Source organism: Moschus berezovskii, chromosome 6, assembly GCF_049115385.1.
Source record: "Moschus berezovskii isolate FMDL1 chromosome 6, NW_MosBer_1.0, whole genome shotgun sequence".
NCBI classification, from domain to species: Eukaryota; Metazoa; Chordata; class Mammalia; order Artiodactyla; family Moschidae; genus Moschus; species Moschus berezovskii.
Window position 1 is genome coordinate 96,453,806 of NC_142465.1, and position 25,240 is coordinate 96,479,045.

The following is a 25,240-nucleotide window of genomic DNA, read 5'->3' on the forward strand; positions in this document are numbered from 1 at the left end:
TTAAATTGAAGAAAGAGGGGGAAACCACTAAACCATTCAGGTATGACCTAAATCAAGTCCTGTATGATTATACAGTGGAAGTGAGAAATAGATTTAAGGGACTAGATCTGATAGAGTGCCTGATGAACTATGGATGGAGGTTCATGACATTGTACAGGAGACAGTGATCAAGAACATCCCCAAGAAAAAGAAATGCAAAAAAGCAAAATGACTGTCTGAGGAGACCTTACAAATAGCTGTAAAAAGAAGAGAAGCAAAAAGCAAAGGAGAAAAGGAAAGATATACCCATTTGAATGCAGAGTTCCAAAGAATAACAAGGAGAGATAAGAAAGTTTTCCTCAGTGATCAATGCAAAGAAATAGAGGAAAACAACAGAATGGGAAAGACTAAAAATATCTTCCAAAATATTAGCGACACCAAGGGACTATTTCATGCAGAGATGGGCTCAATAAAGGACAGAAATGGTATGGACCTGACAAAAGCAGAAGATATTAAGAAGATGTGGCAAGAATACACAGAACTGTACAAAAAAAATCTTCATGACCCAGTTAATCATGATGGTGTGATCACTCACCTAGAGCCAGACATCCTGGAATGTGAAGTCAAGTAGGCTCTAGGAAGCATCAGTACAAGCAAAGCTAATGGAGGTCTAGTGGAGGTGATGGAATCCCAGTTGAGCTATTTCAAATGCTAAAAGATGATGCTGTGAAAGTGCTGCACTAAATATGCCAGCAAATTTGGAAAACTCAGCAGGGGCCATAGGCCTGGAAAAGGTCAGTTTTCATTCCAATCCCAAAGAAAGGCAATGCCAAAGAATGCTCAAACTACCGCACAATTGCATTCATCTCATACGCTATAAAGTAATGCTGAAAATTCTCCAAGCCAGGCTTCAGCAATACATGAACCATGAACATCCAGATGTTCAAGCTGGTTTTAGAAAAGGCAGAGGAACCAGAGATCAAATTGCCAGCATTTGCTGGATCTTCAAAAAAGCAAGAGAATTCCAGGAAAACATCTATTTCTGCTTTATTGACTATGCCAAAGCCTTTGACTGTGTGGATCACAATAAACTGTGGAAAATTCTGAACGAGATGGGAATACCAGACCACCTGACCTGCCTCTTGAGAAGCAAGGTCAGGAAGCAACAGTAAGAACTGGACATGGAACAACAGACTCGTTCGAAATAGGACAAAGAGTACGTCAAGGCTATATATTGTCACCCTGCTTATTTAACTTATATGCAGAGTACATCATGAGAAACGCTGGGCTGGAGGAAGCACAAGCTGGAATCAAGATTGCCGGGAGAAATATAAATAACCTGAGATATGCAGATGACACCACCCTTATGGCAGAAAGTGAAGAACTCAAGAGCCTCTTGATGAAAGTGAAAGAGGAGAGTGAAAAGTTTGGCTTAAAACTCAGCATTCAGAAAACTAAGATCATGACATCAGGTCCCATCACTTCATAGCAAATAGATGGGGAAACAGTGGAAACAGTGGCTGACTTTATTTTTGGGGGCTCCAAAATCACTGCAGATGGTGATTGAAGCCATGAAATTAAAAGACGGTTACTCCTTGGAAGGAAAGTTATGGCCAACCTAGATAGCATATTAAAAAACAGAGACATTACTTTGCCAACAAAGGTCTGTCTAGTCATGTCTATGGTTTTTCCAGTAGTAATGTATGGATGTGAGAGTTGGACTATACAGAAAGCTGAGCACTGAAGAATTGATGCTTTTGAACTGTGGTGTTGGAGAAGACTCTTGAGAGTCCCTTGGACTGCAAGGAGATCCAACCAGTCCATCCTAAAGGAGATCAGTCCTGGGTGTTCACTGGAAGGACTGATGTTGAAGCTGAAATTCCAATACTTTGGCCACTTGATGGGAAGAGCTGACTCATTTGAAAAGACCCTGATGCTGGGAAAGATTTAGGACAGGAGGAGAAGGGGACAACAGAGTATAAGATAGTTGGATGGCATCACGAATTCATTGGACATGGGTTTGGGTGGACTCTGGGAGTTGGTAGTGGACAGGGACACCTGGTGTGCTGCACTTCATGGGGTTGCAAGAGTTGGACATGACTGAGTGACTGAACTGAATTGAACTGAAGTATCACTAGTGGTTGCCATGAAATTAAAAGACGCTTGCTCCTTGGAAGGAAAGTTATGACCAATCTTGATAGTATATTAAAAAGCAGAGACATTACTTTGCCAACCAAGGTCCGTCTAGTCAAGGCAATGGTTTTTCCTGTGGTCATGTATGGATGTGAGAGTTGGACTGTGAAGAAGGCTGATCGCCGAAGAATCGATGCTTTTGAACTGTGGTGTTGGAGAAGACTCTTGAGAGTCCCTTATACTGCAAGGAGATCCAACCAGTCCATTCTAGAGGAGATCAATCCTGGATGTTCATTGGAGGGACTGATGCTAAAGCTGAAACTCCAATACTTTGGCCACCTCATGCGACGAGTTGACTCACTGGAAAAGACTCTGATGCTGGGAAAGGTTGGGGGCAGGAGGAGAAGGGGACGACGGTGAATGAGATGGCTGGATGGCATCACCGACTCTGTGGACATGAGTTTGAGTGAGCTCCGGGAATTGGTGATGGACAGGGAGGCCTGGCGTGCTGTGATTCATGGGATCGCGGAGAGTCGGACACGACTGAGCGACTGATCTGATCTGATCTGATCACTAGTGGTGGACAACCCGACTGCCAATGCTGGAGACATAAGAAATGTGGGTTCAATTTCTGGGTCCAGAAGATCCCCTGGAAGAGGGCATGGCAACCCACTCCAGTATTCTTGGCTGGACAATCCCGCGGACAGAAGAGCCAGGTGGGTGACGGTCTATAGGGTTTCTAAGAGTCGGACACGACTAAAGCAACTTAGCATTCAAGTAGATATAAACCATTGCTTCTTTCAGAGGTAATTTTACTATTAAAGGGCATTTTTGTTGTTGTTCAGTTACTCAGTCGTATCCGACCTGCAGCAGACCGCACTTCCCTGTCCTTCACTATCTCCTGGAGTTTGCTCAAACTCATGTCCATTGAGTCGGTGATGCCATCGAACCATCTCATCCTCTTTTGTCCCCATCTTCTCTTGCCTTCAATCCTTCCCAACATCAGGGTCTTTTCCATTGAGCTGGCTCTTCACATTAGGTCAACAAATTATCAGGGCTTCAAATTCAGCATCAGTCCTTCCAATGAATATTCAGGGTTAAGACTCAAAAAATCAGACTTACATAAAGAATCACTAATGGTAGAATTTCAGAAACAAACCAGATAGCAGGAAGGTCTCTGCCTGGAGTTCCTTAATCATATCATATAGTTTCCAGTGTTGAGTGCTGATAAAACCCTAGAGCACTGGATCAAAGTCTTAGCTTTGGGCCCTAGTTTTAGCTCTAGTTCTTACTACTTCTTTTAATCATGGGCAAGCCCTTAATTCTTTGGATCTGAGTTTTCTGATTTGCATATTTATTGTCAGAATAAATAAATAAACAATAAGGACTCTTCTAGCTCTAATATTCTGTCATATTTCCACCACTCAACCACAAGAGCAGCCTATCCATTAAAGTTCATGAAACAGAGATTCCTTGCAAAAGTGAAATTCTCTGAGTGTTTAGGACATACATTCCTGGAACTCCCCCTAACCCCTTGGAATGGAGAGAGATTCTACACTGTAAAAGGAGAGAAAAATAATACCTGTGTGGGAAAGATTTTACTATCAGTAGTGTTATCTTTAAAAAGACAGAGCATGCATCCATTAAAAAAGTATAATTTGTGTATACTAAATGCCAGTTGAAAATATTATTATGTTAAAAATTAGACTCAAATAAGATTCAATATTGGGCTTCCCAGGTAGTTCAGTGGTAAAGGATCTCTCTGCCAATGCAGGGAATGCAGGAGATGCAGGTTTGATCCCCGGGTTGGGAAAAACCCCTGGAGGAGGAAATGACAGCCCACTCCAGTGTTCTTTCCAAGAAAATCTCACAGACAGGGGAGACTGGTGGGCTATACAGTCCATGGGATTGCAGAGTTGGACACGACAGAGTGACTGAATATACACACAAGATTCAATGTTAAGAAGTTACAGGAAAGAGCACTGTATTTCTCTACTTAAAATGTTTTCTAGGGTAATGATTACAGCTAACATTTATGGAACATCTAAAATCTGCTAGCAGTTTTGCTATCCTTTCAAAATTTAAAGTTCAAAAGATTTTTGTATTATAAAATGAACCACCCATTTGACAGATTTTGAATCTGATAATCAGTATATTGTGCCCAAACTCTTACCTTGTTATTCACTAGTGCTTTCCCAGACTTGCTTAATAAAAACTAGATTAACAACAGAAGATAGTCACCAAATATTCCAACATTTGTATTGTCTTAGAGATGAAAGTAGTGAGTCCATATTCCATCATAAATCTTTTTCCAAATTGTTTTTCAGGACATAGTTCAAGTAGAACAACCAATTTATTTCTGTCAGCTCTCTGACCTCTTTATTGAGTAATGTGTTACATGAAGAGGCTGGTTAGCAAACAATAGCTTTTGCTACAGAAACGCTGACTAAGGCCTCCTGCTAGACAGTCCGCATTGCTGCTTTTCTGTCCCTGGGGTAAAAGACACAAGCTTGTTGTGGAAATGACAGCTTTATACCCATGACTGTTCACCCTAAGATCATCTCAAATGTGAGATGTGTCTGTACACAAGAATACACGCACACTGAAACATTCACAGCCAGTCTTACTTGGTAAAATGACTTGTTGCTTCCAGGTCTGTATCTTGTGGACGAAGATTATTATACACATATTTCAGGTCTTGGATTCCGCTTAGCTCGGGCAATCCTGCATGTAACATCTTAGCAAAACAAAAACACACAAACAAAACAAAAAAAATCTCAATAAATGTAAATAAAATCTCCATTCTTGTTTTCTGTAGAAGAGGCATGTTCAGCAAGAGAAAACAGAAACAATAAGAGCTCTAGTGTCCGAATTTCTGGATTCATGATTTAAAATCCAAATGATCTTGAAAAAGGCTCTTAACCTCTTTGAATTTCCATTTTCTCCTTTTTAAAGTGGATATAAAAATACCCAACATGTTCTGGGAGAATCAACTAGTAATGATTAAGAAAGAGCTATACATATAAATTATAACACAAAAATTATATCACAATACCTATTTTTAAAAAGAAAAACTTAATCCCTCCAAATATGTAAGTGAATCATCCAGGTCAAATGGTGTGTAAGGAAAGAAAAAAACTCATCTTTCTGTTGCTCAATCTTACGCCCCATTCCTTTGCTTTTTAATCTTATGTTCTTTCATGAGTCAATGACTCTTACTATAATAACATATTTTTCCCTAGTTAAGTGGTGACTGAATTTATTAAAAAATATTAAAACAATGAAACAAAGATTAAGCCATACAAAGTTTGAGGTATTTTTTTGCCAAACTTTGGGAAAATGCTCTGTTTAAATTATAGTGCAGATTGAAGGGATAATACTCTCTTTAGTTATAGGCAAACATCTTAGAAAAAAATAGACCTTTGAGATAAATGTGAACTCTGAGAAAAAAAGAATGTCATCAGTATCTCATGACTAAAAGAAATTACTTCCTGCTCTGGAATAGAGGAAAGGAAGTTAAGAACAGCTGTGGGAAGTTAAGAACAATGCTGTTCATCCTAAAAATAAAGAAAAAACTGAGGAACTTCCTTGAAGGTCTGGTGGTTAAGGCTTTGCCTTCCAATGAAGGGGGTGCAGGTTTGATCCCTAGTTAGGAAGATAATATCCCATACGCCTTGTGGCCAAAATACCAAAACATAAAACAGGAACAATACTGTAACACATTCAATAAAGACTTTAAAAAGGGTCCACATTAAAAAAAAAAAAAATCTAAAAAAAAAAGAATAAACTGAGAGTGTGGCTATGGAGGATGGCTGAAGTTATGACTTGATAAAGTTCAAGTGAAAAAAAAAGGATTTGAAACTATTTTTCCTTCCTACTCTTTCCACACAGGCTGAGGGACCAGCATAAATAGATGGACAGAAGGAGAGCAAGATACCTTTCATTTGTTCACAGACAGAGATCCAAGATAAATTTCAGGAACATTGCTCATCCTGTGGGTGAGTGACAAGAGATGGGGCTGAAAAGGCTAGGAATGTGGGATGTTTTAGCAATAGGAAATATTCTGTACTTTATCCTAAAGGCAAAGAAAGCTTCTTTCATGTTTATATATGAGCATAAAAAGAATGAATTGTGTTTGAGAAAGATCATCATGGTTACATGTGAAAAATAAAGTGGTGCCAGACCAACCTAGATAGCATATTAAAAAGCGGAGACATTACTTTGCCAACAAAGGTCTGTCTCATCAATTCTATGGTTTTTTCCGTGGTCATGTATGGATGTGAGAGTTTGACTGTGAAGAAAGCTGATCGCTGAAGAATTGATGCTTTTGAACTGTGGTGCTGGAGAAGACTCTTGAGAGTCCCTTGGACTGCAAGGAGATCCAACCAGTCGATTCTAGAGGAGATCAATCCTATATGTTCATTGGAAGGACTGATGCTAAAGCTGAAACTGCAATACTTTGGCCACCTCATGCGAAGAGTTGACTCACTGGAAAAGACTCTGATGCTGGGAGGGATTGGGGGCAGGAGGAGAAGGGGACGACAGAGAATGAGATGGCTGGATGGCATCACCGACTCAATGGACATGAGTTTGAGTGAACTCCGGGAGTTGGTGATGGACAGGGAGGCCTGGCGTGCTGTTATTCATGGGGTCACAAAGAGTCGGATATGACTGAGCCACTGAACTGAACTGAACTAAGAGGCTAGATTGGAGACTATTGAGAAATGAAGAAAAGTTACTAGAGTTTAAATATACCTAGGGGATAGAATTGAGAAAACTAGGTGGTTGACTGGATATATTTGGCTGACTGGGTGGGGCCTAAAGCATAAATACAGATATGGGGGTTATTAGCATTCAGATAGCAATTAAAACCATGGGAATAGATTAGGTTGTCCTGGGAAGTTGTTAGCTGTCTTTCCCTGTGGATGATCCAGCATCTTAAATTCATGATATCTAAAGTTGAGCAATTTTCTTCTATAAACTCTTCCTCCTGCTTCTTATTTCATATCTCACTGCCACCATTGTCCAAATACAAGAAGTGAACATGTTAGTCACTCAGTTGAGTTTCTTTGCGACTCCAAGGACTGTACCCCATCAGGCTCCTCTGTCCATGGCATTCTCCAGGAAACGATACTAGAGTGGGAAGCCATTCCCCTCTCCAGGGGATCTTCCTGACCCAGGGCTCAAACCCAGGTCTCCCACATTGCAGGCATATTCTTTACTGTCTGAGACACCAGGGAATCCCATAGTAATAAGAAATTCATATCTTATTTGAGTTTCTCTTCTTCCTGATTCCCATTGATAATCCTCCATTGCAATTTTTGTTCCAGCTCAGCTCCCCATCTTCATTTGCTTAGAGAACTTGAATAGCTTTTTTTCTGGCTCTTCAATCCTTGTCTCTCTAACTACATAATTTCTAAGTTATCTGTCTAAAATCCAAGCTACATGGATTTTAGTATGATGGTACTTCCTTCATCAAAAACAAAGAAACTTCTAGGTTCTCACATGGCTATATCTCAGGTGGCTATATAAGTCCAAAATTTTCATCCTGGTCATAAATAACTTTCTTAATCTAACTGTGATCTAATACTTCAACCTTACTATCTACATAGGCCTCCACCTGTGCCACAGGCTGGGTGCACTTGATCACCTCCATTTCTAACACGTCATGCCCATGGTCTTTAAGCCTTCACACATACTTATGATTTTCGTTCAGTCAGGATTCCTTTCCTCTCTTCTCTTGTCTATTGAAATTGTTTTGAAGGCTCATCTCAAATACTTCTTCCTCCTTATCAAGAGCATAAGATTGATAAGATTTTATAATTTGCTTTCTTTGTACAGTAATCCTATTTTGATTACAACTCTTTCAAAGAACTTTTTGCTGCCTAGCTTTAACTACGTTTTGTTTGAGTGTATGTTTGTCACATTAAATTTTAAGTTCTTTGAGAACAGAAATTAAGTTTTTAGTCCATGTTGAATTGTCTGTATTGCATAACATGGTGCTTTGTAGTTAGAACTTAATGAATGTCTGAATTAATGAATGCGTGCATGAATGAAAAAATATCTGACCCTGTGAGGCATTGAAAACCTACAGATAGAACTTCAGTCCGAACTAATAAACTTAAAATCAACCATAGGGAGATACATTGCTGCTGCTACTACTGCTGCTAAGTCACTTCAGTCGTGTCTGACTCTGTGTGACCCCATAGACGGAAGCCCACCAGGCTCCCCCGTCCCTGGGATTCTCCAGGCAAAACACTGGAGTGGGTTGCCATTTCCTTTTCCAATGTGTGAAAGTGAAAAAAAGTGAAGTTGCTCAGTCGTGTCCGACTCTTAGCGACCCCACGGACTGCAGCCTACCAGGCTCCTCCATCCATGGAATTTTCTAGGCAAGAGTACTGGAGTGGCTTGCCATTGCCTTCTTCGGATACATTGCTAAGAGCAAATAAAACCTAGATTAGGTTCTATCAGTTCTGTAATTAAGAGTTCCAGAGACATGTGCACACTTATTGTGACAGTGTCCCCTTTAACACATGGTGACTATCTGTTTGCTGTGAACATCTAGAGCTGAATTCCTTTCTAGTTTCTCTGAATATTATGAATTCACACATGCTCCTTTTGGACTATGTCAAACATTTCCTTGGGAAGTAGACCTTATATTTACCCCTTCCTACACACGCACTCACACACACACAGACCACACTAGTGGTCTGCCAAGTGCAGATGGCTTCAGATCCAAATTCTCTCCCTTTCATGTGGCTGATTGAAGGAAGCAAGTGCTAACTTTGCCCTTGTTGATGGGCTTCATTCCTTAGAAAGAGGGCTTTTAGTGTTGCAACTCTGCCCATGAAAGTAAGGACGGTCTCAAACTTGGGTGCACTTAGCCAGGTCTGTTCACTGACCCACAGAGATGTGGTTCAAGTGCCTGCCAGCTTAGATTACATGGATCAAAACTTTAGTTGGGCTTCCCTGGTGGGCTCAGTGGTAAAGAATCCGCCTACAATGCAGAAGATGTAGGTTACATCTCAGGGTTGGGAAGATCTCCCGGAGCAAAAAATGGCAACCCACTCCAGTATTCTTGCCTGGGAAATCCCACGGAAAGAAGAATCTGGCAGGCTTAAGTTCATGGGGCCACAAGAATTGGACACGACTGAGTGACGAAATCACCAACAATAACCTTAATTGGGACAATAAGAAAGAGAAAGGGTGGCTAGTACAGACAAACAGATAAGTTCCTTCTTAAAACATGGGAACATTAACAAATTTTTTTTAATTCTGTTTTTCTCTTACTGAGTCCAAATCTATCTTGATAGTTTTGCTTCAGAAAGCAGACACTCTTTGCCACAATGTAGAGAAGTTAGAAAGATTTCTGCTGGGAAATATTGGATATAAAAATGGATGTGATAAACATTTTAAACTGGGTGAATGGTCCCTATGTTCTTTGGGAGCCTTCCATAATGACTGCTATTGATTTTTTAATAAGAGAAAAGCTGATGAAATACAGGCTTTTATGTTAGTGAATCCAGCCAGCAACACTCTTGGGTCTCTACAGATGTTTTGCTTTTAAGCAAGATGGGAATTTCATGGATTATTTTTCCCCAGCTTTTCCCAGGAGTAAACAAAAAGGACTGTGAATATCTGGAAACGGGCTGTTCTCTACCAGGGATGAGCAATGAACTCCACAGCAGACACCAAATATTTGTGTCTTATAATCCTTTGTTATTGACCATTCACGGAGGGCAGAATTTATCACTCATGTCAAGTACTTCTCAAGTCGTAACTAGGTTATGGCACAGTAGATTAAGTTCTTTTTGAGTAAGTTGACACAGAAAGAGTCATTTGAGAGAGAGTTGAGGGAAATATAGATTACACACAGAGGTAGAAAGTAACCCAAAAGGAGTCCTTGTGTAAGCCAGAATTGGAATGGAAAAAAAAATGGCTTGGGGTGAAGAGAATGTGATTGATATATACACACTACTATATATAAAGTAATAACTAATAAGAACGTACTGTATAGCAAAGGGAACTCAACTCAGTACTCTGTGGTGACCTAGATGCAAAGGAAATCCAAAAAAGAGTGAAAAGTCAGTGTTAGTTGCTCAGTTGTGTCCGACTCTTTGTGACCCCATGGACTGTGGCCCACTAGGTTCCTCTGTCCATGAGATTCTCCAGGCAAGAATACTGGAGTGAGTTCTATTCCCTTCTCCAGGGATCTTCTCGACCCAAGGATCAAAGCCCAGTCTCCCACATTGCAGGCACATTCTTTACCATTTGAGTCACCAGGGATGCCCACTAAAAATGTCAACAGAGTGTATATATGTATATAGATAGCTGATTCACTTTTCTGTACAGCAGAAACTAATACAACATTATTAATCAACTATACTACAATTAAAAAACAAACAAAAAAACCCCAGAGCTTGGAACTGGTACTGCAATTCTTCTGACAATGGATACTTCTTTTTCCAGTAGACTATAAACTCCATGGGGACAGAAATTCTGTTCATCCCTTTACAGATATATCTCCAGAGCCTAGCACAGTGACATAGATGCAGACAATCTTCAACAAATATTTGTTGAGTGATAGAATAAATAACTAAATGCTGTAAAACAATCTTCTGTAAATTTAAATCTGGTCTTTATAAGAAGCTCTCGCAGAGAAGATATGGTCTTGAAACCTTTACTGATGCTTTGTTTACCTACAGAACCCCATAAGAAAGAAATGTGAAAAGCAGAGAATCAAGAGGTAAGCAATCAGAAACAGAGATACAACATTGCTGTTTTACACATGTGTGTGAGGTCACAAAAGAGTCGGAGATGACTTAGTGACTAAATAACAACAATGTTCATTTGTCTAATTTGTCCGTTTCCCAGGTGAAGCTTAGTGATAAAGAATCAGCCTGCCAATGCAGGAGACATGGGTTCGATCCCTGGGTCAGGAAGATCCCCTGGAGCAGGAAATGGAAACCCGCTCCAGTATTCTTCCCTGTAAAATTCCACGAACAATGGAGCCTGGCACCAGGGCTACCGTCCATGGGGTCGCAGAGTCGAACACGACTGAGCACACATGCACACACTAATTGGCCCACATGGCATCTGATCTCTGTTTCAATTTCTGTAGAAGTCTAAATCTAAGATTATAAGATTAATCTGAATTAGTATCATTCACTGCCAACTTTTCTTCCTTAGCCTAAATGTCACACTTGAATAATTAAAACAGGGAATTTTTTTGCAAATACTATTTACCAGAATCCTTCATGTCTGATTTTAATGTTATTTTATGAAAAATTATTTGACTACTTGAATAAAATATCACATATCTACTTCTTTAGATGAAATAACATTGCATATACTTTTTAATTACTATTTAATATATTATGACTCACTTGCTAAAAGTTTTCTTTTTAGGTAATTGGAAATATTTATTAAACAAAAGAAAAAAGCCCACCAATACCTTTTAGAATCTTTTTGTTTTTCTTCAAAGGGCTGTTCTTTCACATTATTTTAACATGCTTGTCATTCAGCATAATTTTACTGTCACCTGAGAAACAGTATAACATGATATTTGTCCTTTTCTGCTTTGGGTTTATTTTTGAAATGTCTGTGACTAGTGGAAGCAGTTGTTAGAATGTGGTACTCTCTCTTAGTAGGCAGTTACTTACAGCACTTTAGACATTTAGAAAGGCTGGGTACCTAATTTGCTTGTGTACATGAATTTTGTCTTCCTTATTAAATTGAAAATTTTAAGACTGACAAGATCTCATATGTTAATGTATTCTCTACAGTTTCTGGCATATAATAAGTACTCAAGAGTTTATGGATTCATGAGCTAGACCCCATTAGAGTGCAAACATTGATATCATCTGGATATTTACTATGAGATGGAGTCAAGATCACAGACTCAGTCCTTGTAGAGTTTTACCTGTGGCTTAAATACAATGAACTATAAACCATCTCATGATTGTAATATGACCTAATAGAATTGGGAGATAGAATAAAATTCTACCAGTATGAATCACTGGCTATTACTGGAAAGTCAGTTTGACTCTGGAGATGGACAGAACCATACATATCCAGTTTACATGTGAAGTAACCAAAATGTCTTTCTATATGAAGGACTACATGTTTATATAATATTTAGAAATCCATATTTTCAAGACAGAGAGGAAAGAAGTAAAGTCCATATGTTGTCAGAAAAGTGAAACAAGAATAAAAATCCAATCTTCACTGCAAGAAGGTCAACATTTATTTAGTACTATGCAATAGAACTTTTCTGCTATGATGGAAATACGTTATATTTGTGCTGAATAGCTAGATGTGGCTGGTGAGTGAAATGTGAAATTTCAAGTGAAATGTGGTTAGTGAGACTAAGGAGCTGAATTTAAAATTTTATTCAATGTTAAATTTAAATAACCAAGTGATTAGGGGATACTGTATGGACAATGCTCTTATAGATTAACAAGGATCTAGTGTAATAATTGGATCCTACTATAGGACAGGTACTGTGCTGTTTGTATTAATTATCTAATAGGGCTATTATGAAATGTAAATCAATTTGTACACATAAGGCACTTCACATAAACACTTATGCAAAATATTCAGCATTAGCTCATTTATTTATCAGTCCTACAAGGTAGATGCTATTACCTTTATTTAATAGATGAGGAAACGAGAGTCTGACTGGAGTAAGTAACATATGCTGAGGAATATAGCCAATAAGAGGCCAACTTAGAATTCAAACCTGGGAATTCAAACCGACCCTTAACAGCATCTAGTAGAACTGTCATCTGATGGCTCTAAACCAGGTTTTTTCTAAATTTATTTATTTTTAATAGAAGGTTGGGGAAACAATGGAAACAATAAAATAATTTGTTTTTTGGAGCTCCAAAATCACTGTAGATGGTGACTGCAGCCATGAAATTAAAAGATATTTGCTCCTTGGAAGAAAAACTATGACCAACATTGACAGCTTATTAAAAAGCAGAGACATTATTTTGCCAACAAAGGTCCATCTAGTCAAAGCTATGATTTTTCCAGTGGTCAGGTATGGATGTGAGAGTTGGACTATAAAGAAAGCTGAGTGCTGAAGAACTGATGCTTTTGAAGTGTGGTGTTAGAGAAGACTCTTGAGAATCCCCTGGACTGCAAGGAGATCCAACCACTCCATCCTAAAGGAAATCAGTCCTGAATATTCATTGGAAGGCCTGATTCTGAAGCTGAAACTCCAATACTTTGGCCACCTGATGCAAAGAGCCGATTCATTAAGAAAGACCCTGATGCTGGGAAAGATTGAAGGCGGGAGGAGAAACGGATGGCAGAGGATGAGATGGTTGGATGGCATCACCGACTCAATGGACATGAGTTTGAGTGAGCTCCAGGAGTTGGTGATGGACAGGGAAGCCTGGCGTGCTGCAGTTAGAACTGAAAGATAATTGCTTTACAGAACTTTGTTGCTTTTTGCCAAACTTCAACATGAATCAGTCACAGGTATACATATATCCCCTCTCTTTTGAACCTCCTCCCATCTCTCTCCCCATTCCACCCCTCTAGGTTGATATAGAGCCCTGTTTGAGTTTCCTGAGACATATAGATAATTCCCATTGGCTATCTATTTTACACAGGGTAATGTAAGTTGGTGATGGACAGGGAGGCCTGGCGTGCTGTGATTCATGGGGTCGCAAAGAGTCAGACACGACTGAGCGACTGAAATGAACTGAACTGAACTGAATGTAAGTTTCCATGTTACTCTGTCCATACAGCTCACCCTAAACCGGTTATTTTTGATGATTGTACTGATTCCAACACCATTCTGATTTACAAAAGATGTATGTATCTCCTACAATTTGCTGCAGTTATTAGCGTGTATGTATGTGCCCATAGGAATCACCACATTTCCCTTCCAGGAGATATTTCTATCGGATCCCTGACATTTGGTTGGTCCACTGTACAGTGGAATGAAACATTAAAAATTCCTCTGTTGGTCAACAGAGAGCACCCAGGACTATGATGCATAGACTCAAATGTGCTACTCTAGAGCCGAGTTGCTAGCAAGTCATCTAACATTTTTGACTCTCAGTTTCTTCTGGAAAATAAGCAAGTGATCAAAGGGATTGGGAGGGAAACCAGGAAAAATCCTTGCTTGTTCATCATTGGGTTGCCATATGTGAAAATGAGATAATACTTTTTTAAATACTTTTGAAAAAATCCCAAAGCACTATGCAACTGATATAATATTCTAAATTACTGTCCTTGATCTTTAATCAAAATATACTGAGATACCCCCTGAATATATCAATATTATTGTGAAGAGAAATGTTTGAGACAATGACTGTGAACTAATGTTATGAATTGTTAAGAAACGTATTGGAAAGCTGTACAATAGTACTTTTAGTTTGTTCATTCCATTCCATTCTGAATAGCTCTTTGGGGAACTCCAAACCATTAGCAAAGATAGACGACTGAAAGAGGGAAATAAGTGAAGCTTATTATTTCTGTTAATTCCCCAAAGGACTTACCATTTCTAGCAGGTTCAAGAGCAGCCGGCTGTGTCTTCTGACAATATTATAAGCTCGACAGCAAAGCTCCACAAAATCCTGGAAATGCTGTGGATTTTTCCCACCCTCTGTAATAAAGTACTCCATCTCTGAAGTGAAAATAAAAGGGGCTCGGTCCCTATAAGCAAAAAAAGAAAAAGTAAAGCAAGAACAACCATAAGCAGGAAGAGAAATGGTTGGAAGAGTCAAATTCGCCAGTTATAACAACTTCTTTCCATTTGAAATTTTTTGTTATTTTTCCCTCCACTCTAATGGATGAACCTCCTTCACTGTAGCATGGTTAGAGAAACTTGCTAATTATAGGCTTTGAATAATGTAACTGAGCTGTAACAGAGAAGGAAATACAAAGTTGACCTATACTATATCAAATAGTAATTTCAAGTTATTTTTGATGTGACTATTATCCATTAAAGTCAATATCAGTTCAGTTCAGTTCAGTCGTTCAGTTGTGTCCGACTCTCTGCGACCCCATGAATCACAGCACGCCAGGCCTCCCTGTCCAAAACCAACTCCCGGAGTTCACTCAAACTCATGTCCACAGAGTCGGTGATGCCATCCAGCCATCTCATTCTCTGTCGTCCCCTTCTCCTCCCGCCCCTAACCTTTCCTAGCATCAGAGTCTTTTCCAGTGAGTCAACTTGCCGCATGAGGTGGCCAAAGTATTGCAGTTTCAGCTTTAGCATCAGTCCTTCCAATGAACACCCAGGATCGATCTCCTTTAGAATGGACTGTTTGGATCTCCTTGCGGTACAAGGGACTCTCAAGAATCTTCTCCAACACCACAGTTCAAAAGCATCAATTCTTTGGCGATCAGCTTTCTTCACAGTCCAACTCTCACATCCATACATGACCACTGGAAAAACCATAGCCTTGACTAGACAGACCTTGGTTGGCAAAGTAATGTCTCTGCTTCTTTCCTTCCAAGGAGTAAGCGTCTTTTAATTCCCTGGCTGCAATCAGCATCTGCAGTGATTTTGGAACCCAAAAAAATAAAGTCTGACACTGTTTCCACTGTTTTTCCATCTATTTCCCATGAAGTGATGGGACCAGATGCCATGATCTTTGTTTTCTGAAAGTTGAGCTTCAAGCCAACCTTTTCACTTTCCTCTTTCACTTTCATCAAGAGGCTTTTGAGTTCCTCTTCACTTTCTGCCATAAGGGTGGTGTTATCTGCATACCTGAGATTATTTATATTTCTCCCAGCAATCTTGATTCCAGCCTGTGCTTCTTCCAGCCCAGCATTCCTCATGATGTACTCTGCATATAAGTTAAATAAGCAAGGTGACAATATACAGCCTTGACGTACTCCTTTTCCTATTTGGAACCAGTCGGTTGTTCCATGTACAGGTCTGACTGTTACTTCCTGACCTGCATACAGGTTTCTCAAGAGGCAGGTCAGGTGGTCTGGTATTCCCATCTCTTTTAGAATTTTCCACAGTTTATTGTGATCCACACAGTCAAAAGCTTTGGCATAGTCAATGAAGCAGAAATAGATGTTTTTCTGGAACTCTCTCGCTTTCTCCATGATCCAGCGGATGTTGGCAATTTGATCTCTGGTGCCTCTGCCTTTTCTAAAACCTGCTTGAATATCTGGGAGTTCACAGTTCACATATTGCTGAAGCCTGGCTTGGAGAATTTTGAGCATGACTTTACTAGCGTGTGACATGAGTGCAATTGTGCGGTAGTTTGAGCATTCTTTGGCATTGCCTTTTTTTGGGATTGGAATGAAGACTGACCTTTTCCAGTCTTGTGGCCACTGCTGAGTTTTCCAAATTTGCTGGCATATTGAGTGCAGCACTTTCACAGCATCATCTTTCAAGATTTGAAATAGCTCAACTGGAATTCCATCACCACCACTAGCTTTGTTCGTAGTGATGCTTTCTAAGGCCCCCCTGACTTCACATTCCAAGATGTCTGGCTCTAGGTCAGTGATCACGTTATCGTTACTATCTTGGTCATGAAGATCTTTTTTGTACAGTTCTTCTGTGTATTTTTGCCACCTCTTCTTAATATCTTCTGCTTCTGTTAGGTCCCCACCATTTCTGTCCTGTATCGAGCCCATCTTTGCATGAAATGTTCCCTTGGAATCTCTGATTTTCTTGAAGAGATCTCTTGTTTTTCCTATTCTGTTGTTTTCCTCTATTTCTTTGCATTGATCACTGAGGAAGGCTTTCTTATCTCTCCTTACTATTCTTTGGAACTCTGCATTCAGATGCTTATATCTTTCCTTTTCTCCTTTGCCTTTCGCCTCTCTTCTTTTCACAGCTATTTGTAAGGCCTCCTCAGACAGCCATTTTGCTTTTTTGCATTTCTTTTCCATGGGGATGGTCTTGGTCCCTGTCTCTTGTACAATGTCACGAGCCTCCGTCCAGAGTTCATCAGGCACTCTATCTATCAGATCTAGTCCCTTAAATCTATTCCTCACTTCCACTGTATAATCATAAGGGATTTGAATTAGGTCATATCTGAATGGTCTACTGGTTTTCCCTACTTTCTTCAATTTAAGTTTGAATTTGGCAATAAGGAGTTCATGATCTGAGCCACAGTCTGCTCCTGGTCTTGTTTTTGCTAACTGTATACAGCTTCTCCATCTTTGGCTGCAAAGAATATAATCAATCTGATTTCGGTGTTGACCATCTGGTGATGCCCATGTGGAGAGTCTTCTCTTGTGTTTTTGGAAGAGGGTGTTTGCTATGACCAGTGCGTTCTCTTGACAAAACTCTATTACCCTTGCCCTGCTTCATTCCGTGCTCCAAGGCCAAATTTGCCTGTTACTCCAGGTGTTTCTTGACTTCCTACTTTTGCATTCCAGTCCCCTATAATGAAAAGGACATCTTTTTTGGGTGTTATTTCTAAAAGGTCTTGTAGGTCTTCATAGAACAGTTCAACTTCAGCTTCTTCAGCGTTACTGGTAGGGAATGTGATTTTACAGAAAATATATTTTTTACTAAAAGATCATGTTTTTAACCTCATGGTACTTTTTCTTTTTCCTTTTTTTAATGGTCTTCCCTGATGGTTCAGATGGTAAAGAATCTGCCTGTAATCAGAGAGACTCTGGGTCGATTCCTGAGTTGGGAAGATACAATGGAGAAGGAAGTGAAGTTGCTTAGTCGTGTCCGACCCTGCGACCCCATGGACTGTAGCCCACTAGGCTCCTCCATCCATGGAATTTTCTAGGCAAGATTACTGGAGTGGGTTGCTATTTCCTTCTCCAGGGGATCTTCCCAACTTAGGGATCGAACCTGCGTTTCCCACGTTGTGGGCAGACGCTTTACTGTCTGAGCCACCAGGGAATCCCTCGGGAATGACAACCCACTCCAGTATTCTTGCCTGGAAAATTCCATGGACAGAGGAGCCTGGTGGGCTACAGTCTTTGGGAAGACTGAGTGACTAACACTTTCTTTCACTTTCAACAAATTGAAGAACATTATTTACAACAGCCAAGATATGGAAGCAACATAAGTGTCCATCAATATAGAAATGGATAAAGAAGATGTGACGTATATGTATATATGTATATATATATTTTTACGATATATATATAATGAAATGTTATTCAGCCATAAAAAAGAATGAAATTTTGCCATTATCAACAACATGGATGTATCTAGAAGGCATCATCGTAAATGAAATGAGTCAGAGAAAGACACACACTATATGATTTCATTCACATGTAGATTCTAAAAAACAAACACAACAAAACATAAACAGGCTCATGGAATCAGAGAACAAACTGGGGTTGCCAAAGTGGAGGGAGATGGAGGAATTAGTGAAATAGGTGGAGGAGACTAAGAGTTAGAAACTTCCTGTTATAAAATAAATAAGTTATAGGGACATAATGCACAGCATAGGGACATAATGTAGAGCATAGGGAATATAGTAAAAGTAATACTGTAATAACTTTGTATGGACAGATGGTAACTGGACTTATTGTGTTGATCATTTTGTAATGCACAAAAATATTGAATCACTATGTTCTACAGCTGAAATGAATGATGGTATTGTAAGTCAACTATAGTTCAGAAAAAAAAAAAAGCTAAGATATGCATGACAAATTCTTTCAGAAGGTAATCTGTGAAAAAAACAGATGTTACCAATTCATTGTGATATGCTTAGTAAGGGAAAAAGAGGTAGCTATATTTCATTTTCTACTAGGCGTAATAAAAATATTTGTCAGAAAGGAGGAAATATGACCAGACACTGTTAGTATGGGGTCGTGAAAAATCGGACGTGACTTGGCGACTGAACAACAATACCTAGCTCTTAGAATTGCTGAGAACATATACACAAAGGCCGGACACAGAGAGAGCTACACATCTGTGAATGGCTATAAGAGGTTCATTCAGAGGGCACAGACTGTAGCCTTGCCAGCTAGGCTTCCAGTCATATTCAATCACTTACTAGTTCTGCAACACTGAACAAGTCACTTGGCCTCTTGAGTGTCTCAATCTTTTCCTCTGTAAAATGGAAATAAGAGCACTTGACTCCTTGGATAGTTGAGAGGATTAAATGAGTAAAAGTACTTAAAACATAGCTTGGCATATAGTAAACACTCAATAATTTTAAATACTGTTCTTAGTCTCTTGGAGCTGAACCTAAATCTCTCTTTCTCTTCAAAAATTCCATGTGTGAGAACCCATCTATCCTTAAATGTTTAATTTACTTCCAGCTTCTCCATGTGATCTCTTTGGCTACATAAGCCCTTTAGTGGACTTTTGAATTTGGTAGCATTTTTTATAAATCATTCAACCATGGAGTCATCACTAAAGGTAACATTTTAGTGAGTTTTAGCAAAATCTTAGACTTCTATAATCAGAAAAAAATTTCATTATATATATAAAAGTCTTCTAATTCTTTTTCTTACTCTCTATAGTATATTGACTATACTGAGTGAAGTTTTTGAAATAATTTTGAAAGAGTCTCAAACTTTACAGCTTCCTGAAATTTTCTTTTTTAGTGTGATAGATATGCTTTTCTCACTGATAGAGAAAAATATGTCTGATCAAACTGATTTCTCTTGGAAAATTTTTTAGTTATGCTTAACTTCATGTGATAACATATTTCAAATATGTAAAAGAAACATATACAAATTAGAGAAAATATATAAACTAAAAGAAAGAACTGAAAGTGAACTGAAAGATGAACTCCCCAAGTTGGTAGGTGCCCAATATGCTACTGGAGATCAGCGGAGAAATAACTTCAGAAAGAATGAAGGGATAGAGCCAAAGCAAAAACAACACCCAATTGTGGATGGAACTGGTGATGGAAGCAAGGTCCGATGCTGTAAAAAGCAATATTGCATAGGAACCTGGAATGTTAGGTCCATGAATCAAGGCAAATTGGAAGTGGTCAAACAGGAGATGACAAGCGTGAACCTCAACATTCTAGCAATCAGCGAACTAAGATGGACTGGAATGGGTGAATTTAACTCAGATGACCATTATATCTACTATGGTGGGCAGGAATCCCTTAGAAGAAATGGAGTAGCCATCATAGTCAACAAAAGAGTCCAAAATGCAGTACTTGGATACGACCTCAGAAACAACAGAATGATCTCTGTTCATATCCAAGGCAAACCATTCAATATCATGAAAATCCAAGTCTATGCCCTGACTAGTAATGCTGAAGAAGCTGAAATTGAATGGTTCTATGAAGACCTACAAGACCTTTTAGAACTAACACCCAAAAAAGATGTCCTTCTCATTATAGGGAACTGGAATGCAAAAGTAGGAAGTCAAGAAACACCTGGAGTAACAGGCAAATTTGGCCTTGGAGTACAGAATGAAATAGGGCAAAGGCTAATAGAGTTTTGTAAGAGAATGCACTGGTCATAGCAAACACCCTCTTCCAACAATACAAGGGAGGACTCTACATATGGACCTCACCAGATGGTCAATACTGAAATCAGATAGATTATATTATTTGCAGCCAAAGATGGAGAAGCTCCATACATTCAGCAAAAACAAGACCAGGAGCTGACTGTGGCTCAGATCATGAACTCCTTATTGCCAAATTCAGACTTAAATTGAAGAAAGTATGGAAAACCACTAGACCATTCAGGTATGACCTAAATCAAATTGTTTATGTTTATACAGTGGTAGTGACAAACCGATTTAAGGGATTAGATCTGATAGAGTGCCTGAAGAACTATGGATGGAGGTTCATGACATTGTATAGGAAGTAGTGATCAAGACCATGCCCAAGAAAAAGAAATGCAAAAGGGTAAAATGGTTGTCCAAGGAGGCCTTACAAATAGCTGAGAAAAGAAAAGAGGTGAAAGGTAAAGGAGAAAAGGAAAGATATACATATTTGAATGAAGAGTTCCAAAGAATAGCAAGGAGAGATAAGAAAGCTTACCTCAGTGATCAATGCAAGAAATAGAGGAACATAATAGAATGGGAAAGACTAGAGATCTCTTCAAGAATATTAGAGATACCAAGGGAATATTTCATGCAAAGATAGGCTCAATAAAGGACAGAAATGGTATAGACTTGACAGAAGCAGAATATATTAAGAAGACGTGGCAAGAATACACAGAAGAGCTATACAAAGAAGATCTTTAAGAACCAGGTAACCATGATGGTTTGATCACTCACCTAGAGCCAGACTTCATGGAATGCGAAGTCAAGTGGGCCTTGGGAAACATCACTATGAGCAAAGCTAGTGGAGGTGATGGCCAAAGAATACTCAAATTACCACACAGTTGCACTCATCTCACGCAGTAGCAAAGTAATGCTCAAAATTCTCCAAGCCAGGCTTCAGCGATATGTGAACTGTGAAGTTCCAGATGTTCAAGCTGGTTTTAGAAAAGGCAGAGGAACCAGAGATCAAATTGCCAACATTCTCTGGATCATGGAAAAAGCAAGAGAGTTCCAGAAAAACATCTACTTCTGTTTTACTGACTACACCAAAGCCTTTGATTGTGTGGATCACAACAAACTGTGGAAAATTCTTGGAGATGGGAATACCAGACCACCTGACCTGCCTCCTGAGAAATCTGTATGCAAGTCATGAAGCATCAGTTAGAACTGGACATGGAACAACAGATTGTTTCCAAATCGGGAAAAGAGTACGTCAAGGTTATATACTGTTACCCTGTTTATTTAATGTATATGCAGAGTACATCATGAGAAACGCTGGGCTGGATGAAGCAAAAGCTGGAATCAAGATTGCTGGGAAAAATATCAATAACCTCAGATATGCAGATGACACCACCCTTATGGCAGAAAGTGAAGAACTAAAAAGCCTCTTGATGAAAATGAAAGAGGAGAGTGAAAAAGTTGGCTCAATATTCAACATGTTGAAAACTACTAAGATCATGGCATCTGGTCCCATCACTTCATGGCAAATGGATGAGGAAACCATGAAAACAGTGACAGATTTTTTCTTTTTGGGCTCCAAATTCACTGCAGATGGTGACTGCAGCCATGAAATTAAAAGATGCTTGCTCCTTGGAAGAACAGTTATGACCAACCTAGACAGCATATTAAAAATCAGAGACGTTACTCTGTCAACAAAGGTCCATCTAGTCAAGGCTATGGTTTTTCCAGTAGTCATGTATGGATGTGAGAGTTGGACTATAAAGAAAGCTGAGCACTGAAGAATTGATGCTTTTGAACTGTGGTGTTGGAAAAGACTCTTGAGAGTCCTTTGGACTGCAAGGAGATCCAAGCAGTCCATCCTAAAGGAGATAAGTCCTGGGTGTTCATTGGTAGGACTGCTGTTGAAGCTGAAACTCCAGTACTTTGGCCATCTGATGTGAAGAGCTGACTCATTTGAAAAGGCCCTGATGCTGGGAAAGATTGAGGGCAGGAGGAAAAGGGGATGTCTGAGGATGAGACGGTTGGAATGGCATCACTGACTCAATGGACATGGGTTTGGGTGGACTCCAGGAGTTGGTGATGGACAGGGAGGTCTGGCATGCTGAGGTTCAAGGGGTCGTAAAGAGCTGGACACGACTGGGCGACTGAACTGAACTGAAATGAATTTTAGCTATGTTTAAATATTATGATAGTCTAAACTGTGGCATCTTTTCCATATGATTTGCACAGCTCACTTCTGATAAATTTTTAAAAATAATTAGAATTTGACTAATGTTTTTCTATAAACAGAAGGAAGCCTCACATATGATACAGAAAAACATTATAGGTATTGTAGCTGGAATGTGATTTATCAGTCTACGCAAATGTGACCACAATCCCAGGTTGCAGAATTAATGTATTGGAGCCTGTGTCTGAAGTTAAAGCAATACTTACAAGTCTGAGATATAAATTGGTTGTGGCAAGAGGGAAGATTGGAAACTATTTGATCTCTTAGAGACTATACTGTACTGCATTCTGAATCATATATTGGAAATCTCTCACTTATAGCTGTACAAATAAACCTGAAACTCCTTATTGTGACTATCCTTTTTTTTTTTTTTCTTTTCCAGATAAGTGGTTTTACCTACCTAAGCCCTAACTATTTGTGCTTCTGTACCTTTTACTTGTATAGTTTGCCATTTCTGGATATGTTTTTCTTTCTCTCTTAATATCCCTATACTAAGAGACCAGGATCAAAAGTTTTTTGAATAAGTTTTCTCTAATTAACCTTTCCTTTGTTGATTTCTCCTTACTCTGCCTTATCCTTTTGCTTAGTCCTACAGCTAATATATTTTATTTTTTATAGTCTCTAGTAATCTCATGAATTTCCCTCAATGATCTATATGATTTTCAAGGGGACATGAAGTATTGTATTTTCCCTTTATATTTGTTAATATCTCAAACAATATTTTGTTGCATTCATTGTTACATTGTATGTAACAATGAATGCAACAGTAAATAAATACAAGCTCACACAATGAAGAGCTTAGATGATTTAACGTTTATGTGGGAAGATGGTGTGAACAAATTTATTGTTATGATTCTGTCATTCTGTTGTCAAATTTAATCTTTTTTATTAACTTATGATCAGTCTTTCCCTGAAATTATTATTCTGTAAAAATGCTGGGAGTATTTTGTATAAATTTTCAATATAGGTAGGAAGTATGTAGTAGATTAAAAATGTATATGTACTTGGGGAATTTAAGGATATTTCTTTTATAAATAAATACAAATTACTGAGACAAATTCTCTTGGTATGGGAAACAGCAGGACAATTAATAATTTGCTTTTTATTATTATTTATGCATAAGCTTCCCTTTTAACTGTACTATAGATATAAGCTCCTTGTATCAGGTCATTAGAATACCAAGGTCATCATCATTAACTATATACAGATTCTTACTGCACTGAGGGTACACAGAGATTTAGGAAATGTGTCTAATGTCACCGTGGGCTCCCAGGTGGCTCAGTGGTAAAGAATCCACCTGCCAATGCAGGAGATGCAGGTTCAATCCCTGGGCTGGGAAGAACCTCTGGAGAAGGAAATGGCAACCTGCTGCAGTATTCCTGCCTGGAGAATTCCATAGACAAAGGAGCCTGTTTCATGGGGTCTCAAAGAGTCGGACACAACTTAGTGGCAGCATGCCTGCACACTCTGCTCCTTAGGTGACTTCAATCTAGCTAGAGAGGCATGCATCTAAAATGTTATCATACTATAGGTATTTATCAACAAATATTTAATAGGCATCTATACTAGATATATGGAAGGCTAATAGGTAGGTGGAGGTTAAAGATTTTAACAACCAATACCCTAAAAACAATGAAAATTTACTGAATAATAACAAGAGTTTTTGAAAAGATCTTTCCAGCTGTAATATGGAAAAGAACATAAAACAGGGAGGGTGTATGTGGGCAGATCAGGTAAGAGGTGTTTGCAGAAGGTTTTGATTAGAGGTGACAGTTGTTTAGATTAGAATTGTGGCATGCAGATACAGAGAAGTGTGTGTGTGTGTGTGTGTGTGTGTGTGTGTGTGCATGCGTGCACCTAGTCTTGTCCAACTCTTTGCAACTCCGTGAACTGTAGCCCGCCAGTCTCCTCTGCCCATGGAATTCTCCAGGCAAGAATACTGGAGTGGGTTGCCACTCCCTTCTCCAGGGGATCTTCCTGACCCAGGGGTTGAATGCAGATCTCTGGCATTGCAGGAAGATTCTTTACCATCTCAGCCACCAGGGAGATACCTAGATACAGTGAAGTGGAAAGAATTAAAAACTACTTTGAAGAAAAGAAGCAAGAGGACTTCATGATGGTTAAAATGGAAGCGAAAAGAAGAGCTAAGAAGAACTTTATATTTTTGGCTTGTGTATCAGGAAGGTGACAGTGCAACATTCAGAGTGGGCTCGGTTTTGAGCAAGTTACCTTGAAAATTATAAGAATAGAGGATAATGAGGTATTGCAATACTTACTTCTGGACCACAAAGAAAGGATATAAACTGGAAGTAAAATTTTTTGACTTTTGGGAAGACTGAATAGGTATATTTTCCCTTATTCCTCCCACTAAGTCCACAAAACCCCTTGGAAATTATATATAAAGCAAATATAAGAAGACCCTTAAAAGGTGTAGAGAGAGGAGAGACTTAATAGGGGCATCAGACTTCAAGGAACAACATATATTTCTGCCTCACATATTCCAGACATAGACCTCAAGAAGCCAG

The 25,240-nt window shown here is 39.1% G+C and overlaps 1 protein-coding gene across 3 annotated transcripts in view; it reads right to left on the reverse strand.

Annotated features, from left to right (window-relative positions):
- Positions 1 to 25,240, reverse strand: part of PIK3C2G (phosphatidylinositol-4-phosphate 3-kinase catalytic subunit type 2 gamma) — a 464,511-nt gene that overhangs the window by 117,949 nt on the left and 321,322 nt on the right. For all 3 annotated transcript variants that reach the window (XM_055394272.2, XM_055394271.2, XM_055394273.2), the window contains 2 exons: positions 14,628 to 14,784; positions 4,740 to 4,849 (listed from right to left, as the gene is read on the reverse strand). In XM_055394272.2, coding sequence (XP_055250247.2) covers positions 4,740 to 4,849; positions 14,628 to 14,784 — 267 coding nt within the window. The remainder of the gene's footprint in view (positions 1 to 4,739; positions 4,850 to 14,627; positions 14,785 to 25,240) is intronic.